Source organism: Cherax quadricarinatus, chromosome 78 (genome assembly GCF_038502225.1).
Source record: "Cherax quadricarinatus isolate ZL_2023a chromosome 78, ASM3850222v1, whole genome shotgun sequence".
Classification (NCBI taxonomy): domain Eukaryota; kingdom Metazoa; phylum Arthropoda; class Malacostraca; order Decapoda; family Parastacidae; genus Cherax; species Cherax quadricarinatus.
The window spans coordinates 9839473-9859287 of NC_091369.1; the positions used below are offsets into that span (position 1 = coordinate 9839473).

A 19815-nucleotide genomic window follows, 5' to 3' on the forward strand; every position below is an offset into this window, starting at 1 on the left:
GCTAATATCCCAAACCCCTCCTTTAAAGTGCAGGCATTGTACTTCCCATTCCCAGGACTCAAGTCTGGCTAAACAAAAATAATCGGTTTCCCTGAATCCCTTCACTAAATATTACCCTGCTCACACTCCAACAGATTGTCAGGTCCCAAATACCATTCGTCTCCATTCACTCCTATCGAACACGCTCATGCACGCCTGCTGGAAGTCCAAGCCCCTTGCCCACAAAACCTCGCTTACCCTTTCCTTCCAACCTTTTCGAGGATGACCCCTACCCCGCCTTCCTTCCCCTACAGATTTATACGCTCTCCATGTCATTCTACTTTGATCCATTCTCTCTAAATGACCAAACCACCTCAACAACCCCTCTTCAGCCCTCTGACTAATACTTTTATTAACTCCACACCTTCTCCCAATTTCCACACTCCAAATTTTCTGCATAATATTTACACCACACATTGTCCTTAGACAGGACATCTTCACTGCCTGCAACCGCCTCCTCGCTGCTGCATTTACAATCCAAGCTTCACACCCATATAAGAGTGTTGGTACTACTATACTTTCATACTTTCATGTGCTTAAAATATCTAACCCAGACAGGACTCTCAGTATTAGATTCCACTTCCACAAATTTAAGAGTTAGAAAGAATACAGGAAAGCAATGATTTAGCAACAGAGTTGCAAGTTGTAAATGGTATGATGAGAGTGATAAACTGTTGATAAGGACATCTGTGTGCATTCAAGAAATTTATTAAAGGAAATATTTTGTCATAAGTGGCTCCATCAGTCCTCACACCAAACAGAAGCTTGGAACAAATTCCCTGGTAGTGTCAATGAAACAAGAACTCTGAGTAGCTTCAAAAACAGATTGAACAGGTGTGTGAGTGGGTATGAGTTGGGCCTGCCTAGCATGGACCAGTAAACCTACTGTAGTGCCCCATTTTATGTTCCTATTCTTATATCGCCACTTCCACCAGCATCCTCCTCATTACAACATTTAAAGACTATGCATCAAACCCATACAAAAGCACTGGTAACAATATGCTACATAAATATAGAACATAGTGTTTTCTTTCCATTAATACCTACATGGATCTACGAAAGACAAGATGAATAAAAAATAAGGGGAAAATGGAGAAATGAAAAAAGTGGCATGGGAGTGCCTAAGAAAGATTGCAGAGATGTGAGTCAAGGTGGTTTTTAGTGGTGGGAGCTTCAAAATATACAGAAGACTGTAGATAAAAATGCAATCTATTAGTACATTTTCACTACAAAGCGACTGAGAAATTGTGGCATTATTTTGATCGTGATGTCGTGAGGTGCATCTACGACAGTGTAAATTTAGGAATAGGTAAATAAGAGTGCAGGAAGACTAGTAGCTAATAATTTCATTGTAACTACATGAAGATGTGCCTTTAACAGTCATTCACCTACCCTAGGTGTATTTGTACAAATGTTGAATATGTTAGTGACTAAAAATAAAGTGAAAAAAGCACAGTAACTAAATAAAAAAAGTTAAGCAATAATCCTGCAGCACCACCATGATAAATGTTTGTATTTAAAGTTCATAGATCCACCACAGTATACACTGTTAATACCACAGGAGTCATAGATCTAACTGACAAATGTTACTGAATTAGCCGTTTCTTGCATACCCGTCAACACATGCAGTGTTTTCATATCCTCTACATAACCAGGACTAAAATGTGAATATACTAAGATAATGTTTATATGCAAAGTGAGAGTGACTCCAAGATTTACATACTGTATACTTTGCTTCCTTCCATTTGCATAATCAACATTATAATGAAAAGTGAAAAGAAATAAGTATGAATGCAGTACCTTGTGTATTAGTGTTTGGTTGTTAAACTTTTGTGAAAATAAATGAGCTGCATATTCTGGCTTTACAGGAACTGTACCAGTCCATGTGAGTGACTCCCATCACTGTTTATATATCCTCTGCATCTCTTTGCATAATCAATGTTAAAAAAACCGAAAGGAACCTGAATATAATGTGTATACAGTACCTACTTCATATACACTGTGCACCAGTTTAGTTGATAAACTTGTATTTATTGATACATTAACAAGGATGTGTGACAGTGTCAGCAATGTTTACATATGCTAGTCAATCCTCTCACCACCCTCTGCTCCCTACTATTACTTTTATTACTGTATATGCATGGGAAATGATACTTTAATTTTTTAATTAAATAAAATTACTAATATGAATTAAATAGCTTATACAGTACGTATTTACAACAGCTTTCTAGTAGTCAGTCTCACAGCAGTCAGTTGGACACAGAACCCCTTAGGCCATCACAAGTATTCCATGGCTCAGTCGACAGTACTCTCATTTCACATACTAAGTGTCTGTGGTTCAATCCCAAGCATAGGTGGAAATGTCTGACATGTTTTCTTACACCTGCTGCCCTCTGTTCACCAAACAGGGCTTTGAAATGAGCTGAGTTAGGATAAGAGCTTTTAGCTTGTAAAAAAAAAAAAAAACAGTAGTGAGATGGACTAAGATACCCCTGGCCCATCACAACCCTTAAACCCAACAACAGCAACAGGACATAGTGAAGTCTGAGGTTTTACACAATTTTGATTTTTTTTTTTTTTGGATGGGGGATGACAGCTTGCACTCATATGAGGGTATTACACAGTTAGTAAAAAAAAGTCTTATAGCTAGTAATATATGTTACTTTTACTGATGTTTACAGACGACTGTGGTTGTGGTGGCAGCAAATAATAGTTGTGGAACTGCTTGTCATATGTTTATACAGGTATTGTTACTGACATCTGCAGGTGGTTGTGGCAGGTGATAGCTGATAAACTGCTTATCATATGTTTGTAAAGGTAATATACAAGGTCACATGAGCCCTCTCCTCACATTTCTAGATCAACAAGCAACTACAACAATAATGTATGGCAAGGAAAACTTGATTATTTTTGAGTCCTGATGAATTACGAAGCTTTAAGAAAAATTTGCTTGATTTTTGGGGGGATTCCTGAAATGTAACCTGATTTTTTTTCATCTCGGATGATTTTCTGGATTCAATGCCATTTTCAGGAACATAAATACCATCTTATTCGACGGTCAACCGTATATTCAATGACTAAATTAGTGAATGTACATGTGTATGTGTACATGTAATGAGTAGAGCTAGGCTCATGATGTACCATATTTGTTAACTTATATTTTTATTATTATCACACTGGCCGATTCCCACCAAGGCAGGGTGGCCCAAAAAAGAAAAACTTTCACCATCATTCACTCCATCACTGTCTTGCCAGAAGGGTGCTTTACACTACAGTTTTTAAACTGCAACATTAACACCCCTCCTTCAGAGTGCAGGCACTGTACTTCCCATCTCCAGGACTCAAGTCCGGCCTGCCGGTTTCCCTGAACCCCTTCATAAATGTTACTTTGCTCACACTCCAACAGCACGTCAAGTATTAAAAACCATTTGTCTCCATTCACTCCTATCAAACACGCTCACGCATGCCTGCTGGAAGTCCAAGCCCCTCGCACACAAAACCTCCTTTACCCCCTCCCGCCAACCCTTCCTAGGCCGACCCCTACCCCGCCTTCCTTCCACTACAGACTGATACACTCTTGAAGTCATTCTGTTTCGCTCCATTCTCTCTACATGTCCGAACCACCTCAACAACCCTTCCTCAGCCCTCTGGACAACAGTTTTGGTAATCCCGCACCTCCTCCTAACTTCCAAACTACGAATTCTCTGCATTATATTCACACCACACATTGCCCTCAGACATGACATCTCCACTGCCTCCAGCCTTCTCCTCGCTGCAACATTCATCACCCACGCTTCACACCCATATAAGAGCGTTGGTAAAACTATACTCTCATACATTCCCCTCTTTGCCTCTAAGGACAAAGTTCTTTGTCTCCACAGACTCCAAAGTGCACCACTCACTCTTTTTCCCTCATCAATTCTATGATTCACCTCATCTTTCATAGACCCATCCGCTGACACGTCCACTCCCAAATATCTGAATACGTTCACCTCCTCCATACTCTCTCCCTCCAATCTGATATTCAATCTTTCATCACCTAATCTTTTTGTTATCCTCATAACCTTACTCTTTCCTGTATTCACCTTTAATTTTCTTCTTTTGCACACCCTACCAAATTCATCCACCAATCTCTGCAGCTTCTCTTCAGAATCTCCCAAAAGCACAGTGTCATCAGCAAAGAGCAGCTGTGACAACTCCCACTTTGTGTGTGATTCTTTATCTTTTAACTCCACGCCTCTTGCCAAGACCCTCGCATTTACTTCTCTTACAACCCCATCTATAAATATATTAAACAACCACGGTGGCTGCAGTACATACTTGTTACCTATTTATGATATCAATGTGACCACACTGCAAAGAATAACTTCCTAGCTATAAACTTCTTTCTGAGTTTATAATTATAACCTCTTGGTTCTCTATGTTCGTAGTGCTATGAAATCTTCTTTATAAATTCTTTTGAATTGTCTTATAATCTTATACATGGCTATCATGTCTCTATTTTTCTTCCTATCAGCCAGTGAAGGCATGTCTGATGCAGTGTTAATCAGCATATGTTTTGGTTCAATGCTTGACTCTCACACTGAGAAGTCTCTACATTTCCCAACACCTTTATTCTGTGAGTAACTATGGCATGAGCAACACAATATGTTGATAGTTAAAACGTAGCAACCTTGACAGCGTGCTGTGAAGCTGGAGAAACGGAAATACGTATGGAGATGGGTATTTTTCAAGCAGTTTCTCGTGAATTCTCATGAGCCAAAACAATAACAAAGGCTGCAGAGTATTGTTCTCTAAGTGAATAGCTCCACCAACTTAGGAAGAGAGCCATATGCTGTGAATGTTTATTTTTTAGCATTTTTTAATTATGTTTGCCTAACATGAGAGGTTGTAAGAGCAAAGGTGCTATGTCTAAGAGGGATGTTCTACGTATATTTTTTGGTTTTATTCAAAATTACCTTTTGTAAAAGTCTGTTCTAGGGCGGAATTGTAAAACTAATAGTTATTAAAAATACAGTAATTAATTTATAAGAAAGGTACCTTACATCATTCCAAATACAATATCAACTTCACATAAATAACATGAAAATATTACAGTGCTTCCTTTCATATCTAACAGGTCATCAGTATAAACCAAACTATACTAAAATAAAGTGCAGCTAATAACTAGTCCTAAAATCTAAATTTTTTAAACATCTTTGCATTGTTCAGTATTATGCATTGGTTCAGCTCCGAAGCACATGCTGAAAGCACAAAATGATTTGCTTTTACAGTATCAGGTTTTGATCATAAGGTTGATATTCTTTCTATTAAACAAAATGTCTATAAATCTTAAGGCTGGGACATTGTCCCTTTGTCGTGAGTCCGAGAAACAATACACGGAGCATTTCCACATACCTCAGTTTAGAGGACATAAACTTGTCTATACAGGAATCATCAATTCACTTTTTACTTCTAAAGATCTTAATCACTGGTCTGAATTCTTCATTAAGCATGTACTTCGATGCTATGTATGCGAACCGTCTCAACAAATGCCAATGCTTAAAAAAAATCAACGTTGAAGTTTCATCACGGAGCATGTAACTTCGGGAAACCAATTCATGCCCTCAACATTAACAAATTCAATGAGCATGTGATCACTTTTAAATGCAATGCCACAGAATTCAGCTCAGTGGTCTACAGATCTATAAATGTCATGTTACAAATATAAAGCAGGCAACAAGTAAATCATGTACTGTAGATGGAAGAGAAGAAGACAGAGAGGAGGGAGAGGGTACTAATGACTCCTATAAAGGTGTATACTAGTCACCAGTTTCTAGCCCTTGGAGTGTAACTGTGACATGGAAGCCTGGTGCAAGCTCACTGCAATGTAAAAATGGGGGTATATTAATAATCTATACTATTATTGGGTGAAATTCAAGACGCACCTAGATTTTTAGGAAATTATTAATCAATAATATTAAACCAATAATTCTAGTCTAGTCAAATTGTGTACAAAATGTTATAAGTTAGCCACATCATAAAAGAATATGAGAATACTGCTAAATGTGAAATGTCAAATATCGGCAGTATGGCTCTTATAATCATTTTCCATATTAGAATTAAAGCGTTTCAAATTTACAACTTTCAGTAAAACATCTACTCTACATATGGTGAAATATTCTGTAGGTTTTCCTATGTGAATGTTAACCATGCAATATCCTCCACATGAACAACAGAGAACAAATATGTTCACTGTTATAGTAAGAGGGAACAATTTAGTGCACTAACCACACCTATCTGAATGTCTTGTTGCTAAGTTTAATGAGCAGTATATCACTCAAACTTCCAAACCCATATTATCAAACTTTTTACAAAGTACATTATATTTATTATTTTTTTATTATCACACTGGCCGATTCCCACCAAGGCAGGGTGGCCTGAAAAAAAAAAACTTTCACCATCATTCACTCCATCACTGTCTTGCCAGAAGGGTGCTTTACACTACAGTTTAAACTGCAACATTACCATTAATATTGTATTTTAGTGTTGATATTCATGCATGTATTGACAAAGTTCAAATTAAAAAACTAATAGCCTTCGTTTAACTAGAGTGGGTGTTCAATTATTCAAACTATGTGAGGCAGGATCTCAACTTGGATAGAAGTTTGTCCAGTCAGATGCCTTATATTTTGGCTTTTGGTTATTTTAATATAACACATCATTACACCATTTATTAGAATATTTGATTCCCTTTCCCCCCCAAAGAAAACTGTCATCCAACAATTATAATTTGAGTATACTTTCTTACAAAATTAAACAGGAACCAACACCAAATGACCATATACCAAAGATAAATGCATTTGATATTATGTATAAGAATCAAGAAGGGATTCAGGGAAACCAGCAAGCTGGACTTGAGTCATGGAGATGGGTGTTAATGTTGCAGTTTCATAACTGCAGTGCAAGCATGCCTCTGGCAAGACAACTATGGAGTGAATAATAAGTAAAGTTTTTCTTTTTCGGGCCACCCTGCCTTGGTGGGAAACGGCCAATGTGTTAATAAAAAAAAATGTGTGTGGAGGAAGGGTTAGTGCATGAAGCAGGTTACACCAACTGTATCAGCACCTGTGGTGGGGCAGACAATTCCCCTCCACTAAAGACAATATTATCACCCCCTAATTCATATTATTTATATTCATGGAGAAGCATATGACGTGCCAATATTATACAGCACCTGGGGAATGGCAGATACAGGTTTCCTTAGCTTAACCATTTATCATGCAGGCCAATATGTTTAATACAATCTGCCTTTATGTGGGCACCTTGTTTCTCCCAGTAGTATGTTATAAGCATTACAAATTTACTCTTATGTGATCACCCAAGTCTAGCATCATTTTCATTTATAAAAATGAAACAAGTGAAAGAAAACAGAATTGGGCTTTGGGAAATCAAATGAATAAATTTTGAACAAAGCTCTATGGTTAGTTTTCAAGTGTCTTACACCAAAGGAAAAGGGCACTCAACAAGAGGCAGTTGCGGTGCACCAACACAAATTCAGGACTAAGGGTGGAGGAGGAAAGAATAGTAGGGAAATATGCATATACAGGTTCATACCACATGATTTTCAATCCAGATAAAAATAGGCTGGTTCACTGGTGGTGGAAATGGAGGGGGGGAGGCAGAGAGAGGTGGAATGCAATTGAATTTTGGATTTACATTAAATCGTTGATAAAGACGTGATCTATTTGTACATTTTCACTACAGGGGGGTTGAGAAATTGCAATTTTTTTTTTTATCATGATACTTTGATATTCATTTATGATGGTGTAAATTTAGGGAAAAATAATTAAACCCAAGTCTAGGAAGGGTAGTAAGGGTACACCACCATTTTACAAGCAATGAATGGTCCAGCACCTCTTTTAGTCCGAACAAAATTATGAAACTACTTCCTTGCCAGACCAGTTTACTGGACGGCGACAATGAAAATGAAATGAAAATATTTATTTCCTTGCAAAGCTTACAATGTGTGGTTTACATGCCTAGGCATTTCGTGCTGTGCCTTTAACAATCATTCGCTTACTTTAGGTTTATTTACACAAATTTTGAATAGGTTAATGATTAATAATAGTGTGAAAAGTACAGTACATAATTAAATTGGGAAACTGAAGGGATAATCTCGCATCACTGCCAATATAAATGTTTGAATTTCATAGGGCCACAACACAGTACGTATACCACATTTTACGGCGAACAAGGCACTTCGTTGTCGAGGATGGCCCTCCAATTCTGAGTGGCTAAATTTTTTAAAATAACATACGTGACTATATTAGCTGCTTCTTTCATACCTGTCAATACAGGCAGTGTTTTCATATCCCTTGCATCAGGAATAAAATGTAAGGCTACTGAGATAATATTTATATACAAACTGAGAGGGAGTCCAAAATTTATATACAGTGGTACCTCGAGTTTTGAACAGCTCCCAACTCAAACAATTATGTAAATGTATTTTTGTAAGTGCTTTTGTAAGTGCATTTTTGGGGGTCTGCAACGGACTAATCTAATTTACATTATTCCTTATGGAACAAATTCGTTCGGTTTTGGCACTCGAATAGCCTTCTGGAATGAATTAAGTTCGTAACTCGAGGTACCACTGTGCTTAATTCTTTACTTCCTTCTACTTGCTTAGTCTGAGTTATAATGAGAGGAAACTAAATATACAGTGGACCCCCACCTTACGATGGCATCGCGTTACGTTAAATCCGCCATACGATACATTTTAACGCAAAAATTTTGACTCGCCTCACGCAATTCGTCCGGGACGGGTCCCATGCGTGGCCTCAGCTGCCCCGTGGGTGCTAGTGTTTACAAGCCAGCCAGTGCGGTCGCATCCATGCATACATTCGGTACATTTCGTATTATCACAGTGTTTTTAGTGATTGCAGCTGCAAAATAAGTCACCATGGGCCCCAAGAAAGCTTCTAGTACCAACCCTGTGGTAAAAAGGGTGAGAATTAGTATGGAAATTAAGAAAGATTTTGAAGGGTTTGGGGCTAACCCTGAGAAGCCTATGCCAGTTGTGGAATCCATTGTGCCTACTTCAAAGATTAAGTAAATGTGTGCAAAGTGGATTGAAGTGCAAATCTTTATGGATGAAAATCCCCCAAACACAACTATTGCAAGCCATGCTGGTGACTATTACAATGACAATGTTGTGGCCCATTTTAGGGAGGTACAGAGCTCTATGGACAGATTTGTTGTGCGACAGAGGTCCAGTGACTCTCAAGCTGGTCCTAGTGGCATTAAAAGAAGAAGGGAAGTAACCCCGGAAAAGAACTTGCTACCTCAAGTCCTAATGGAAGGGGATTCCTTCTAAACAATAACAACTTCCACACTCTCCCCTCCTCCCATCCCATCAATCATTACCAGATCTTCAATAAGGTAAGTGTCATGTAACTGTGCATGTCTTCTTCAGTTTGTGTGTATTAAAATTAATATTTCATGTAGTATAAATTTTTTTTTTTTTTCATACTTTGTGGTGTCTTGTACGGATTAACCCTTTGACTGTTTCAGACCCCTCTCTGAAACTGTCATTCTATATCGCCAAATATTCAAAAAAAAAAAAAAAATAATTTTTTCTTATGAAAATGTTAGGAATATTTTTGTGAGTGTTTTAAGCCTAAAAAAAATTTTTTTGCCATCAGTACTTACCGAGATATAGAGCCGCAAAGTTTGCAGAAAGTGACGTGCGTACGGCAACAGCGGCGACTGCCGCCCACCCGGTATTCTTTTATTTACTCTAATTCAAAGGTTTCTTGCATTTTTCAATATTTTTCTGTTCCAGGTAACTTATGTGGCCTGTGAGACCAATGTAAGGTGCATTCTTCAAATATACACTCATTGTTTACAACACAATAACAGAACAAACTTTATCACTATTAGTTTGTGTATACACTTTGTTTACACAAACAAACAATACAAAACAATGTTTATTACTATTGTTCCATAATATATATACATATGTACAGTCACTAAACACGTTCCTAGAACTGCTGCAGCTTGTGGAACTCTTTGAAACATGGGTATATGCAGAGGGGCACTTCACACTCCTCACACATAAAACGAGTGTCTCTGCGTGTTTGTGGGCGTTTTATGGTATGCATACATACATAACACCTCTTCTGAGCATTTTTCTTGGCAGTAGTAGGAGGCAGTTGTATGGGGTAGTGATCACCAGGCCTGAAACGAGATGACGTGTGTGGGCGCTGGTCTATTGCAGGAGTTGCTCCTTGGTACTTTGCAATTATTTGTCTGATTACTGACAGGCAAAATTCACCATATTTTGGTGTTTTGTTGGTCTTCAACTTGTATATGTTATAAGCATTTAGCATAGAGATATCAACAAGATGGAAAAAAAGTTTTATATACCACTTATAACTCTTGCGTACACAGTCTGCAAACCCAATCTGCATGTCACATTTGTCCACTAAGCGCATATTGAGGTTGTAGTCCATGACAGCTGCAGGCTTTAGAATGGGTTCATTGGTCTCTCTGTTGTCCCTGCCACTGGGTACCATTTCGTTTCTGTGAACTGATGTCAACAATGTGACATCACGTTTGTCATGCCACCGAAATGCCATGATGTCATTGGCAGCAAAGGCTTGCACCTCACCTCTGCGAGTGCCAGCGTCGAACCTTGGCATATGTTTACGATTACGACGCACTGTGCCACACACGTCTGTCAAGTTCACTCGCAAGAAATCACTGAGTAAGGGGCTTGTGTACCAGTTATCAGTAAATAACATATGCCCCTTACCAAGATATGGTTCCATTATTGTTCGAACCACATCACCAGAGATACCCAATAACTTCATGGTATCTCTCAAAGTATTACTGCCAGTGTACACAATGATATCCAAAACTAGACCACTTCTGCAATCACACAGTACAAATAGCTTTATACCAAAGCATTTCCTCTTGCTTGGTATATATTGCTTGAATGAGAGTCTTCCTTTGAATAAAATCAAGGACTCATCAATAACAAGCTTCCTGAAGGAATAAAAATACATGCAGCACTTTTGTTTCAGGTACATAAACACATTTCTGATCTTATATAACCTGTCGCTTCTGTCAGGCCTGGTTTTGTCTGAAAAGTGTAACATACGTAACAGTATCAGGAAACGATTGACACCTATAATGTCACTAAAACCTGGAATTGAAATCAGGCGTTCTGTTGCCCAGTATGTGGTGACAGTGTGCTTATACACTTGTGGCATAAGCATTATTGTGGCAAAAAACAGGTACATCTCTGCCACAGTTGTCTCCTTCCACTTGTACTTGTGTAGCCGTGATTTTGGTGAGAGAATTGTATTTGCCATGGTGTAATCACAGTATGTGTTTGTTTCCCTGACAATGATGCCCATCAGGGGTTCATCGAAGAATAACTCAAAGCAGTCCAGTTCACTGGCATTGTTCCCAAGTGGACAAGATGGCTTTATTCCACTTTGTGTTTCATCAAAATCATGGGGACTGCGAACAAACTCGTCACCGTCCTGCCAACCCCAGATGCGGTCTGCTGGTGGGGTCTGGATATTGTACCGTGGTTGTGGTTGTGCAGGTTGTGGTTGTGCAGGTTGTGGTGGTGCAGGTTGTGGGAGTGTGGGGTAGGGTGAGGCTGGTTGTTGTGCAGAGTCAGCAGCGTGGGTAGTAGCGTGGCCCGCTGATGGTGCCACATGGGCCGTGCCACCCTCACTATCACCACCACTGCCTGCTCCATCACTCACATCATTCATACCCATCGTTACAATATCGTCATCTTCACTATCAGGTCATGGTGTAGGGCCACGGGATGTGCTCCCAGAGTTTCTCCTTCCCCTTGGAACAACATATGAAACACTACCAGACCGCATGCTACGTCGTACATACTGCCGCTTCACTGGGGAATATTCACTCTCACTGTCACTAGAACTGCTTTCAATGACCTTGAAATCACTATCACTATCACTGCTAACATCTGGGTGTTGTACACGACCAAATAGCTTCCTCTTTCGTCCTGGTATAGGTGAACGTGAACATGAACAAGCCGGCCCAGCACCAGAGGTGGAAGGTTGTGGGTCATCTGGGTTTTCATCACTAATTACGTTATCCTGGGCACTTTTTCCGGTAACACTCACTTCAAAACCCTGGAATTCACTGTCACTGACATTTTCATCGCTGTTAGAGCTATCACTTGGGAACAAAAGACCTCCAATCCGCCGAGGAGTGAGGAACTTCTTACCGAGAGGCATGGTGAAAATGGACTAACAACATGGCGTTCCCACAATGCACCGCTGGGTCCCAGATTTTTTTCACAGGGTGCACACCGACCACTGAGACCCATTCTCTCTCATGTAGGCCTACCAGGCCTTTCCCGCTTGATTTGAAGCCGCTAGAATTTGTGCGTATAAATACGTCAGAAACATTGGCTCGTAAGACGTATTTATACGTCGGAAACAGTCAAAGGGTTAATTTGATTTCCATTATTTCTTATGGGGAAAATTAACTCGCCATACGATAATTTCGTTACGATGAGCTCTCATGAACGGATTAATATTGTAAGGTGGGGGTCCACTGTAATGTGAATACAGTACCTTTTGCACACACACATAACCCGAACATCATAGACTGAAACTTATGACATTTTGGTTTGACTTGGACCATTAACTAGCCACAGTAATAAGCCTTTTTATTTTATGTATATATATATATTATGCATCAATAAATGACCTGCATGTTCTGGATTCACAGGAATTGCACCTGTCCATGAGAATGACTCCCACCAGTGTTTATATAATGGTATCCTCTGATTCTCTTCCTTTGCATAATCAAGGTTAAAAAACAAAAAGAAACCTGGAAGTAATGAATATATAGTACCTACTTCATATGCATTGTGCATCAGTTTAGTTAGCAATGTTTACATCTGCTCGTCCTTCACTCACATCACCCTCTGTTCCAAAGTAGTACAGAAGACCCTCGGTTATTGGCCGTAATCATTTCCAGAAGGTCGCCCTAAATCCGAAAAGATCGAAAACCGAAATAATATTTCCCATAAGAATTAATGTAAATACTACTACGTAATCCATTTCAGACGCCCCAACATATTAACAAAAACTACATTTTAAAGATTAACTATAGTTTTACATACACAAAACAATGAGAACTAAATAAAATGACTAATGAAATGGATAAATGAACATTTAACATCACTTTTACCTTTATTGTAGATTCTTGTTGGCGCTAATTTGGCAAAATAACTGCACAAAATGCAAGCACAACACAAGAGAGATGCTTCCATGGCGAGGTAACCATGTGCATTGTTGTGGTGTTGCTGAACCAACTAGTGGTGGCATATCTGAAGCTCGCTCATAATTCGGATTTTGGCTCGCAATTCAAAGCAAAAAATCAACTGAGCAACAGCTCGTAACTCAGAGAACTCTTAAGGTGGGGCACTTGTAAATCAAGGTACCACTGTACATCACCTAATTTCGTAAAACTGCACTTTTTTTTTAGAAATAAAAATAATTATTACTATTATGTATTACTAATAAATGAGGAATTATTCCTAATTTTGTACTGTACATGAACTGTAATTGAATTTTTTGTCTTAGTTTTTTTTAACGAAATTCATTGTCTTTTTGTACATAAAGTTTTGGTGCATGTGTGGAAATGTGACTTTTTTTTTTAGGTACACATTAGTCGAGAAATGTGGAATTTACAAATTCTCACAATAAATTCCTTTGTTTTACACATCACATTAATTTTGCTTCATGCAAATTTGTTTTATGCCCCATGTGCTAGGAACACTACTACATGTATTACATAAATCAAGGGACACCTGCAATCAGGTATGATTGAACATTAAGGCATTCCTTTGAAAGGCTGTCATGCAGAGATCAGAACTAAATATTGTGGGCTAAATTCCAGTATTTGGCAGTGTGTTTGAGAGTAAAAACTGTGATGTTGCATGTTTTGTTAAGCACAAGGCCAGAGGCTGCAACAGAGTTCAAAGGTTAGGTTAGGTAAGGTTCATCAGGAAACAGGACAAGTGTTTCCTGACGTGGGTCTTAGTACAGATGATGACCCGCCATTGGAGCTTTTGGTCATCCAATCGAGGCCTTCCACTGGCTTACCAGTCCACCCCTTCAAAAATTATGGTTAAAGTTATAACCATTTAGTAGTATGTATGTGTATATATGTGTAGCATATGTATGTGTATACCAGGAAAAGTGTACGGTAGGGTTATAATTGAAAGAATTAGAGGTAAGACAGAATGTAGGATTGCAGATGAGCAAGGAGGTTTCAGAGTGGGTAGGGGATGTGTAGATCAAGTGTTTACATTGAAGCATATATGTGAACAGTATTTAGATAAAGGTAGGGAAGTTTTTATTGCATTTATGGATTTAGAAAAGGCATATGATAGAGTGGATAGAGGAGCAATGTGGCAGATGTTGCAAGTATATGGAATAGGTGGTAAGTTATTAAATGCTGTAAAGAGTTTTTATGAGGATAGTGAGGCTCAGGTTAGGGTGTGTAGAAGAGAGGGAGACTACTTCCCGGTAAAAGTAGGTCTTAGACAGGGATGTGTAATGTCACCATGGTTGTTTAATATATTTATAGATGGGGTTGTAAAGGAAGTAAATGCTAGGGTGTTCGGGAGAGGGGTGGGATTAAATTTTGGGGAATCAATTTCAAAATGGGAATTGACACAGTTACTTTTTGCTGATGATACTGTGCTTATGGGAGATTCTAAAGAAAAATTGCAAAGGTTAGTGGATAAGTTTGGGAATGTGTGTAAAGGTAGAAAGTTGAAAGTGAACATAGAAAAGAGTAAGGTGATGAGGGTGTCAAATGATTTAGATAAAGAAAAATTGGATATCAAATTGGGGAGGAGGAGTATGGAAGAAGTGAATGTTTTCAGATACTTGGGAGTTGACGTGTCGGCGGATGGATTTATGAAGGATGAGGTTAATCATAGAATTGATCAGGGAAAAAAGGTGAGTGGTGCGTTGAGGTATATGTGGAGTCAAAAAACGTTATCTATGGAGGCAAAGAAGGGAATGTATGAAAGTATAGTAGTACCAACACTCTTATATGGGTGTGAAGCTTGGGTGGTAAATGCAGCAGCGAGGAGACGGTTGGAGGCAGTGGAGATGTCCTGTTTAAGGGCAATGTGTGGTGTAAATATTATGCAGAAAATTCGGAGTGTGGAAATTAGGAGAATGTGTGGAGTTAATAAAAGTATTAGTCAGAGGGCAGAAGAGGGGTAGTTGAGGTGGTTTGGTCATTTAGAGAGAATGGATCAAAGTAGAATGACATGGAAAGCATATAAATCTATAGGGGAAGGAAGGCGGGGTAGGGGTCGTCCTCGAAAGGGTTGGAGAGAGGGGGTAAAGGAGGTTTTGTGGGCAAGGAGCTTGGACTTCCAGCAAGCGTGCGTGATCGTGTTAGATAGGAGTGAATGGAGACGAATGGTACTTGGGACCTGACGATCTGTTGGAGTGTGAGCAGGGTAATATTTAGTGAAGGGATTCAGGGAAACCGGTTATTTTCATATAGTCGGACTTGAGTCCTGGAAATGGGAAGTACAATGCCTGCACTTTAAAGGAGGGGTTTGGGATATTGGCAGTTTGGAGGGATATGTTGTGTATCTTTATATGTGTATGCTTCTAGACTGTTGTATTCTGAGCACCTCTGCAAAAACAGTGATAATGTGCGAGTGTGGTGAAAGTGTTGAATGATGATGAAAGTATTTTCTTTTTGGGGATTTTCTTTCTTTTTTGGGTCACCCTGCCTCGGTGGGAGACGGCCGACTTGTTGAAAGAAAAAAAAAAAATATATATATATATATATATATATATATATATATATATATATATAAATATATATATATATATATATATATATATATATATATATATATATATATATTTTTTTCAACAAGTTGGTCGTCTCCCACCGAGGCAGGGTGACCCCAAAAAAAGAAAGAAAATTCCCAAAAAGAAAATACTTTCATCATCATTCAACACTTTCACCACACTCACACATTATCACTGCTTTTGCAGAGGTGCTCAGAATACAACAGTTCAGAAGCATATACGTATAAAGATACACAACATATCCCTCCAAACTGCCAATATCCCAAACCCCTCCTTTAAAGTGCAGGCATTGTACTTCCCATTTCCAGGACTCAAGTCCGACTATAAGAAAATAACCGGTTTCCCTGAATCCCTTCACTAAATATTACCCTGCTCACACTCCAACAGATCGTCAGGTCCCAAGTATCATTCGTCTCCATTCACTCCTATCTAACACGCTCATGCACGATTGCTGGAAGTCCAAGCCCCTCGCCCACAAAACCTCCTTTACCCCCTCTTTCCAACCCTTTCGAGGACGACCCCTACCCCTCTTTCCTTCCCCTATAGATTTATATGCTTTCCATGTCATTCTACTTTGATCCATTCTCTCTAAATGACCAAACCACCTCAACAACCCCTCTTCTGCCCTCTGACTAATGCTTTTATTAACTCCACACCTTCTCCTAATTTCCACACTCCAAATTTTCTGCATAATATTTACACCACACATTGCCCTTAGACAGGACATCTCCACTGCCTCCAACCGTCTCCTCGCTGCTGCATTTACCACCCAAGCTTCACATCCATATAAGAGTGTTGGTACTACTATACTTTCATACATTCCCTTCTTTGCCTCCATAGATAATGTTTTTTGACTCCACATATACCTCAACGCACCACTCACCTTTTTTCCCTCATCAATTCTATGATTAACCTCATCCTTCATAAATCCATCCACCGACACTTCAACTCCCAAGTATCTGAAAACATTCACTTCTTCCATACTCCTCCTCCCCAATTTGATATCCAATTTTTCTACCTTTACACACATTCTCAAACTCATCCACTAACCTTCGCAATTTTTCTTTAGAATCTCCCATAAGCACAGTATCATCAGCAAAAAGTAACTGTGTCAATTCCCATTTTGAATTTGATTCCCCATAATTTAATCCCACATGGTGGCCTGGTGGTTAACGCTCTCGCTTCACACGGTGAGGGCCTGGGTTCGATTCCCAGCCAGAGTAGAAACATTGGACGCGTTTCTTTCCACCTGTTCATGTTCCCCATCAGTAAAATGGGTACCTGGGTGTTAGTCGACTGGTGTGGGTCACATCCTGGGACACTGACCTAAGGAGGCCTGGTCACAGACCGGGCCGTGGGGGCATTGACCCCCAGAACACTCTCCAGGTAAACTCCAGGTAAACCCCTCTCCCGAACACCCTAGCATTTACTTCTTTTACAACCCCATCTATAAATATATTAAACAACCATGGTGACATTACACATCCCTGTCTAAGACCTACTTTTACCGGGAAGTATTCTCCCTCTCTTCTACATACCCTAACCTGAGCCTCACTATCCTCATAAAAGCTCTTTACAGCATTTAGTAACTTACCACCTATTCCATATACTTGCAACATCTGCCACATTGCTCCTCTATCCACTCTATCATATGCCTTTTCTAAATCCATAAATGCGATAAAAACTTCCCTACCTTTATCTAAATACTGTTCACATACATGCTTCAATGTAAACACTTGATCTACACATCCCCTACCCACTCTGAAACCTCCTTGCTCATCCGCAATCCTACATTCTGTCTTACCTCTAATTCTTTCAATTATAACTCTACCGTACACTTTTCCTGGTATACTCAGTAAACTTATTCCTCTATAATTTTTACAGTCTCTTTTGTCCCCTTTCCATTTATATAAAGGGACTATACATGCTCTCCGCCAATCCCTAGGTACCTTCCCCTCTTTCATACATTTATTAAACAAAAGTACCAACCAGATAGGGAAGATAGGGAAGCTGTGATTTCGTGTATAGGGCAAGGAGGAATAACATCTTGTAGGAGTGAGGAAGAGCCAGTTGTGAGTGTGGGGGAAGTTCGTGAGGCAGTAGGTAAAATGAAAGGGGGTAAGGCAGCCGGGATTGATGGGATAAAGACTGAAATGTTAAAAGCAGGTGCGGATATAGTTTTGGAGTGGTTGGTGCAATTATTTAATAAATGTATGGAAGAGGGTAAGGTACCTAGGGATTGGCAGAGAGCATGCATAGTTCCTTTGTATAAAGGCAAAGAGGATAAAAGAGAGTGCAAAAATTATAGGGGGATAAGTCTGTTGAGTATACCTGGTAAAGTGTATGGTAGAGTTATAATTGAAAGAATTAAGAGTAAGACGGAGAATAGGATAGCAGATGAACAAGGAGGCTTTAGGAAAGGTAGGGGGTGTGTGGACCAGGTGTTTAAAGTGAAACATATAAGTGAACAGTATTTAGATAAGGCTAAAGAGGTCTTTGTGGCATTTATGGATTTGGAAAAGGCGTATGACAGGGTGGATAGGGGGGCAATGTGGCAGATGTTGCAAGTGTATGGTGTAGGAGGTAGGTTACTGAAAGCAGTGAAGAGTTTTTACGAGGATAGTGAGGCTCAAGTTAGAGTATGTAGGAAAGAGGGAAATTTTTTCCCAGTAAAAGTAGGCCTTAGACAGGGATGTGTGATGTCACCGTGGTTGTTTAATATATTTATAGATGGGGTTGTAAGAGAAGTAAATGCGAGGGTCTTGGCAAGAGGCATGGAGTTAAAAGATAAAGAATCATACACAAAGTGGGAGTTGTCACAGCTGCTCTTTGCTGATGACACTGTGCTCTTGGGAGATTCTGAAGAGAAGTTGCAGAGATTGGTGGATGAATTTGGTAGGGTGTGCAAAAGAAGAAAATTAAAGGTGAATACAGGAAAGAGTAAGGTTATGAGGATAACAAAAAGATTAGGTGATGAAAGATTGGATATCAGATTGGAGGGAGAGAGTATGGAGGAGGTGAATGTATTCAGATATTTGGGAGTGGACGTGTCAGTGGATGGGTCTATGAAAGATGAGGTGAATCATAGAATTGATGAGGGAAAAAGAGTGAGTGGTGCACTTAGGAGTCTGTGGAGACAAAGAACTTTGTCCTTGGAGGCAAAGAGGGGAATGTATGAGAGTATAGTTTTACCAACGCTCTTACATGGGTGTGAAGCGTGGGTGATGAATGTTGCAGCGAGGAGAAGGCTGGAGGCAGTGGAGATGTCATGTCTGAGGGCAATGTGTGGTGTGAATATAATGCAGAGAATTCGTAGTTTGGAAGTTAGGAGGAGGTGCGGGATTACCAAAACTGTTGTCCAGAGGGCTGAGGAAGGGTTGTTGAGGTGGTTCGGACATACAGAGAGAATGGAGCAAAACAGAATGACTTCAAGAGTGTATCAGTCTGTAGTGGAAGGAAGGCGGGGTAGGGGTCGGCCTAGGAAAGGTTGGAGGGAGGGGGAAAAGGAGGTTTTGTGAGCGAGGGGCTTGGACTTCCGGCAGGCATGCGTGAGCGTGTTTGATAGGAGTGAATGGAGACAAATGGTTTTTAATACTTGACGTGCTGTTGGAGTGTGAGCAAAGTAACATTTATGAAGGGATTCAGGGAAACCGGCAGGCCAGACCTGAGTCCTGGAGATGGGAATTACAGTGCCTGCACTCTGAAGGAGGGGTGTTAATGTTGCAGTTTAAAAACTTTAGTGTAGAGCACCCTTCTGGCAAGACAGTGATGGAGTGAATGATGGTGAAAGTTTTTCTTTTTCGGGCCACCCTGCCTTGGTGGGAATCGGCCAGTGTGATAATAATAAAAAACCAACCACTCCAACACTATATCCCCCCTTGCT

The 19815-nt window shown here is 39.7% G+C and overlaps 1 protein-coding gene across 34 annotated transcripts in view; it reads right to left on the reverse strand.

Moving 5' to 3' along the window:
* LOC128701616 (phosphatidylinositol 4-phosphate 5-kinase type-1 alpha) overlaps positions 1–19815 on the reverse strand; it is a 573763-nt gene that overhangs the window by 96753 nt on the left and 457195 nt on the right. For 4 of the 34 annotated variants that reach the window (XR_011394182.1, XR_011394186.1, XR_011394185.1 and 1 more), the window contains one exon: positions 3778–5901. The exons of 28 other annotated variants lie outside the window; for them this stretch is intronic. Coding sequence is in view for 1 of the 6 variants with exons in the window: in XM_070101703.1 (XP_069957804.1) it covers positions 5899–5901 (3 nt within the window). In the remaining 5 variants the exon portion in view is untranslated. Of the gene's footprint in view, positions 1–3777; positions 5902–19815 lie in introns of those variants that run through there. 2 more of the 34 variants (XM_070101703.1, XM_070101712.1) reach the window with 1 other exon arrangement.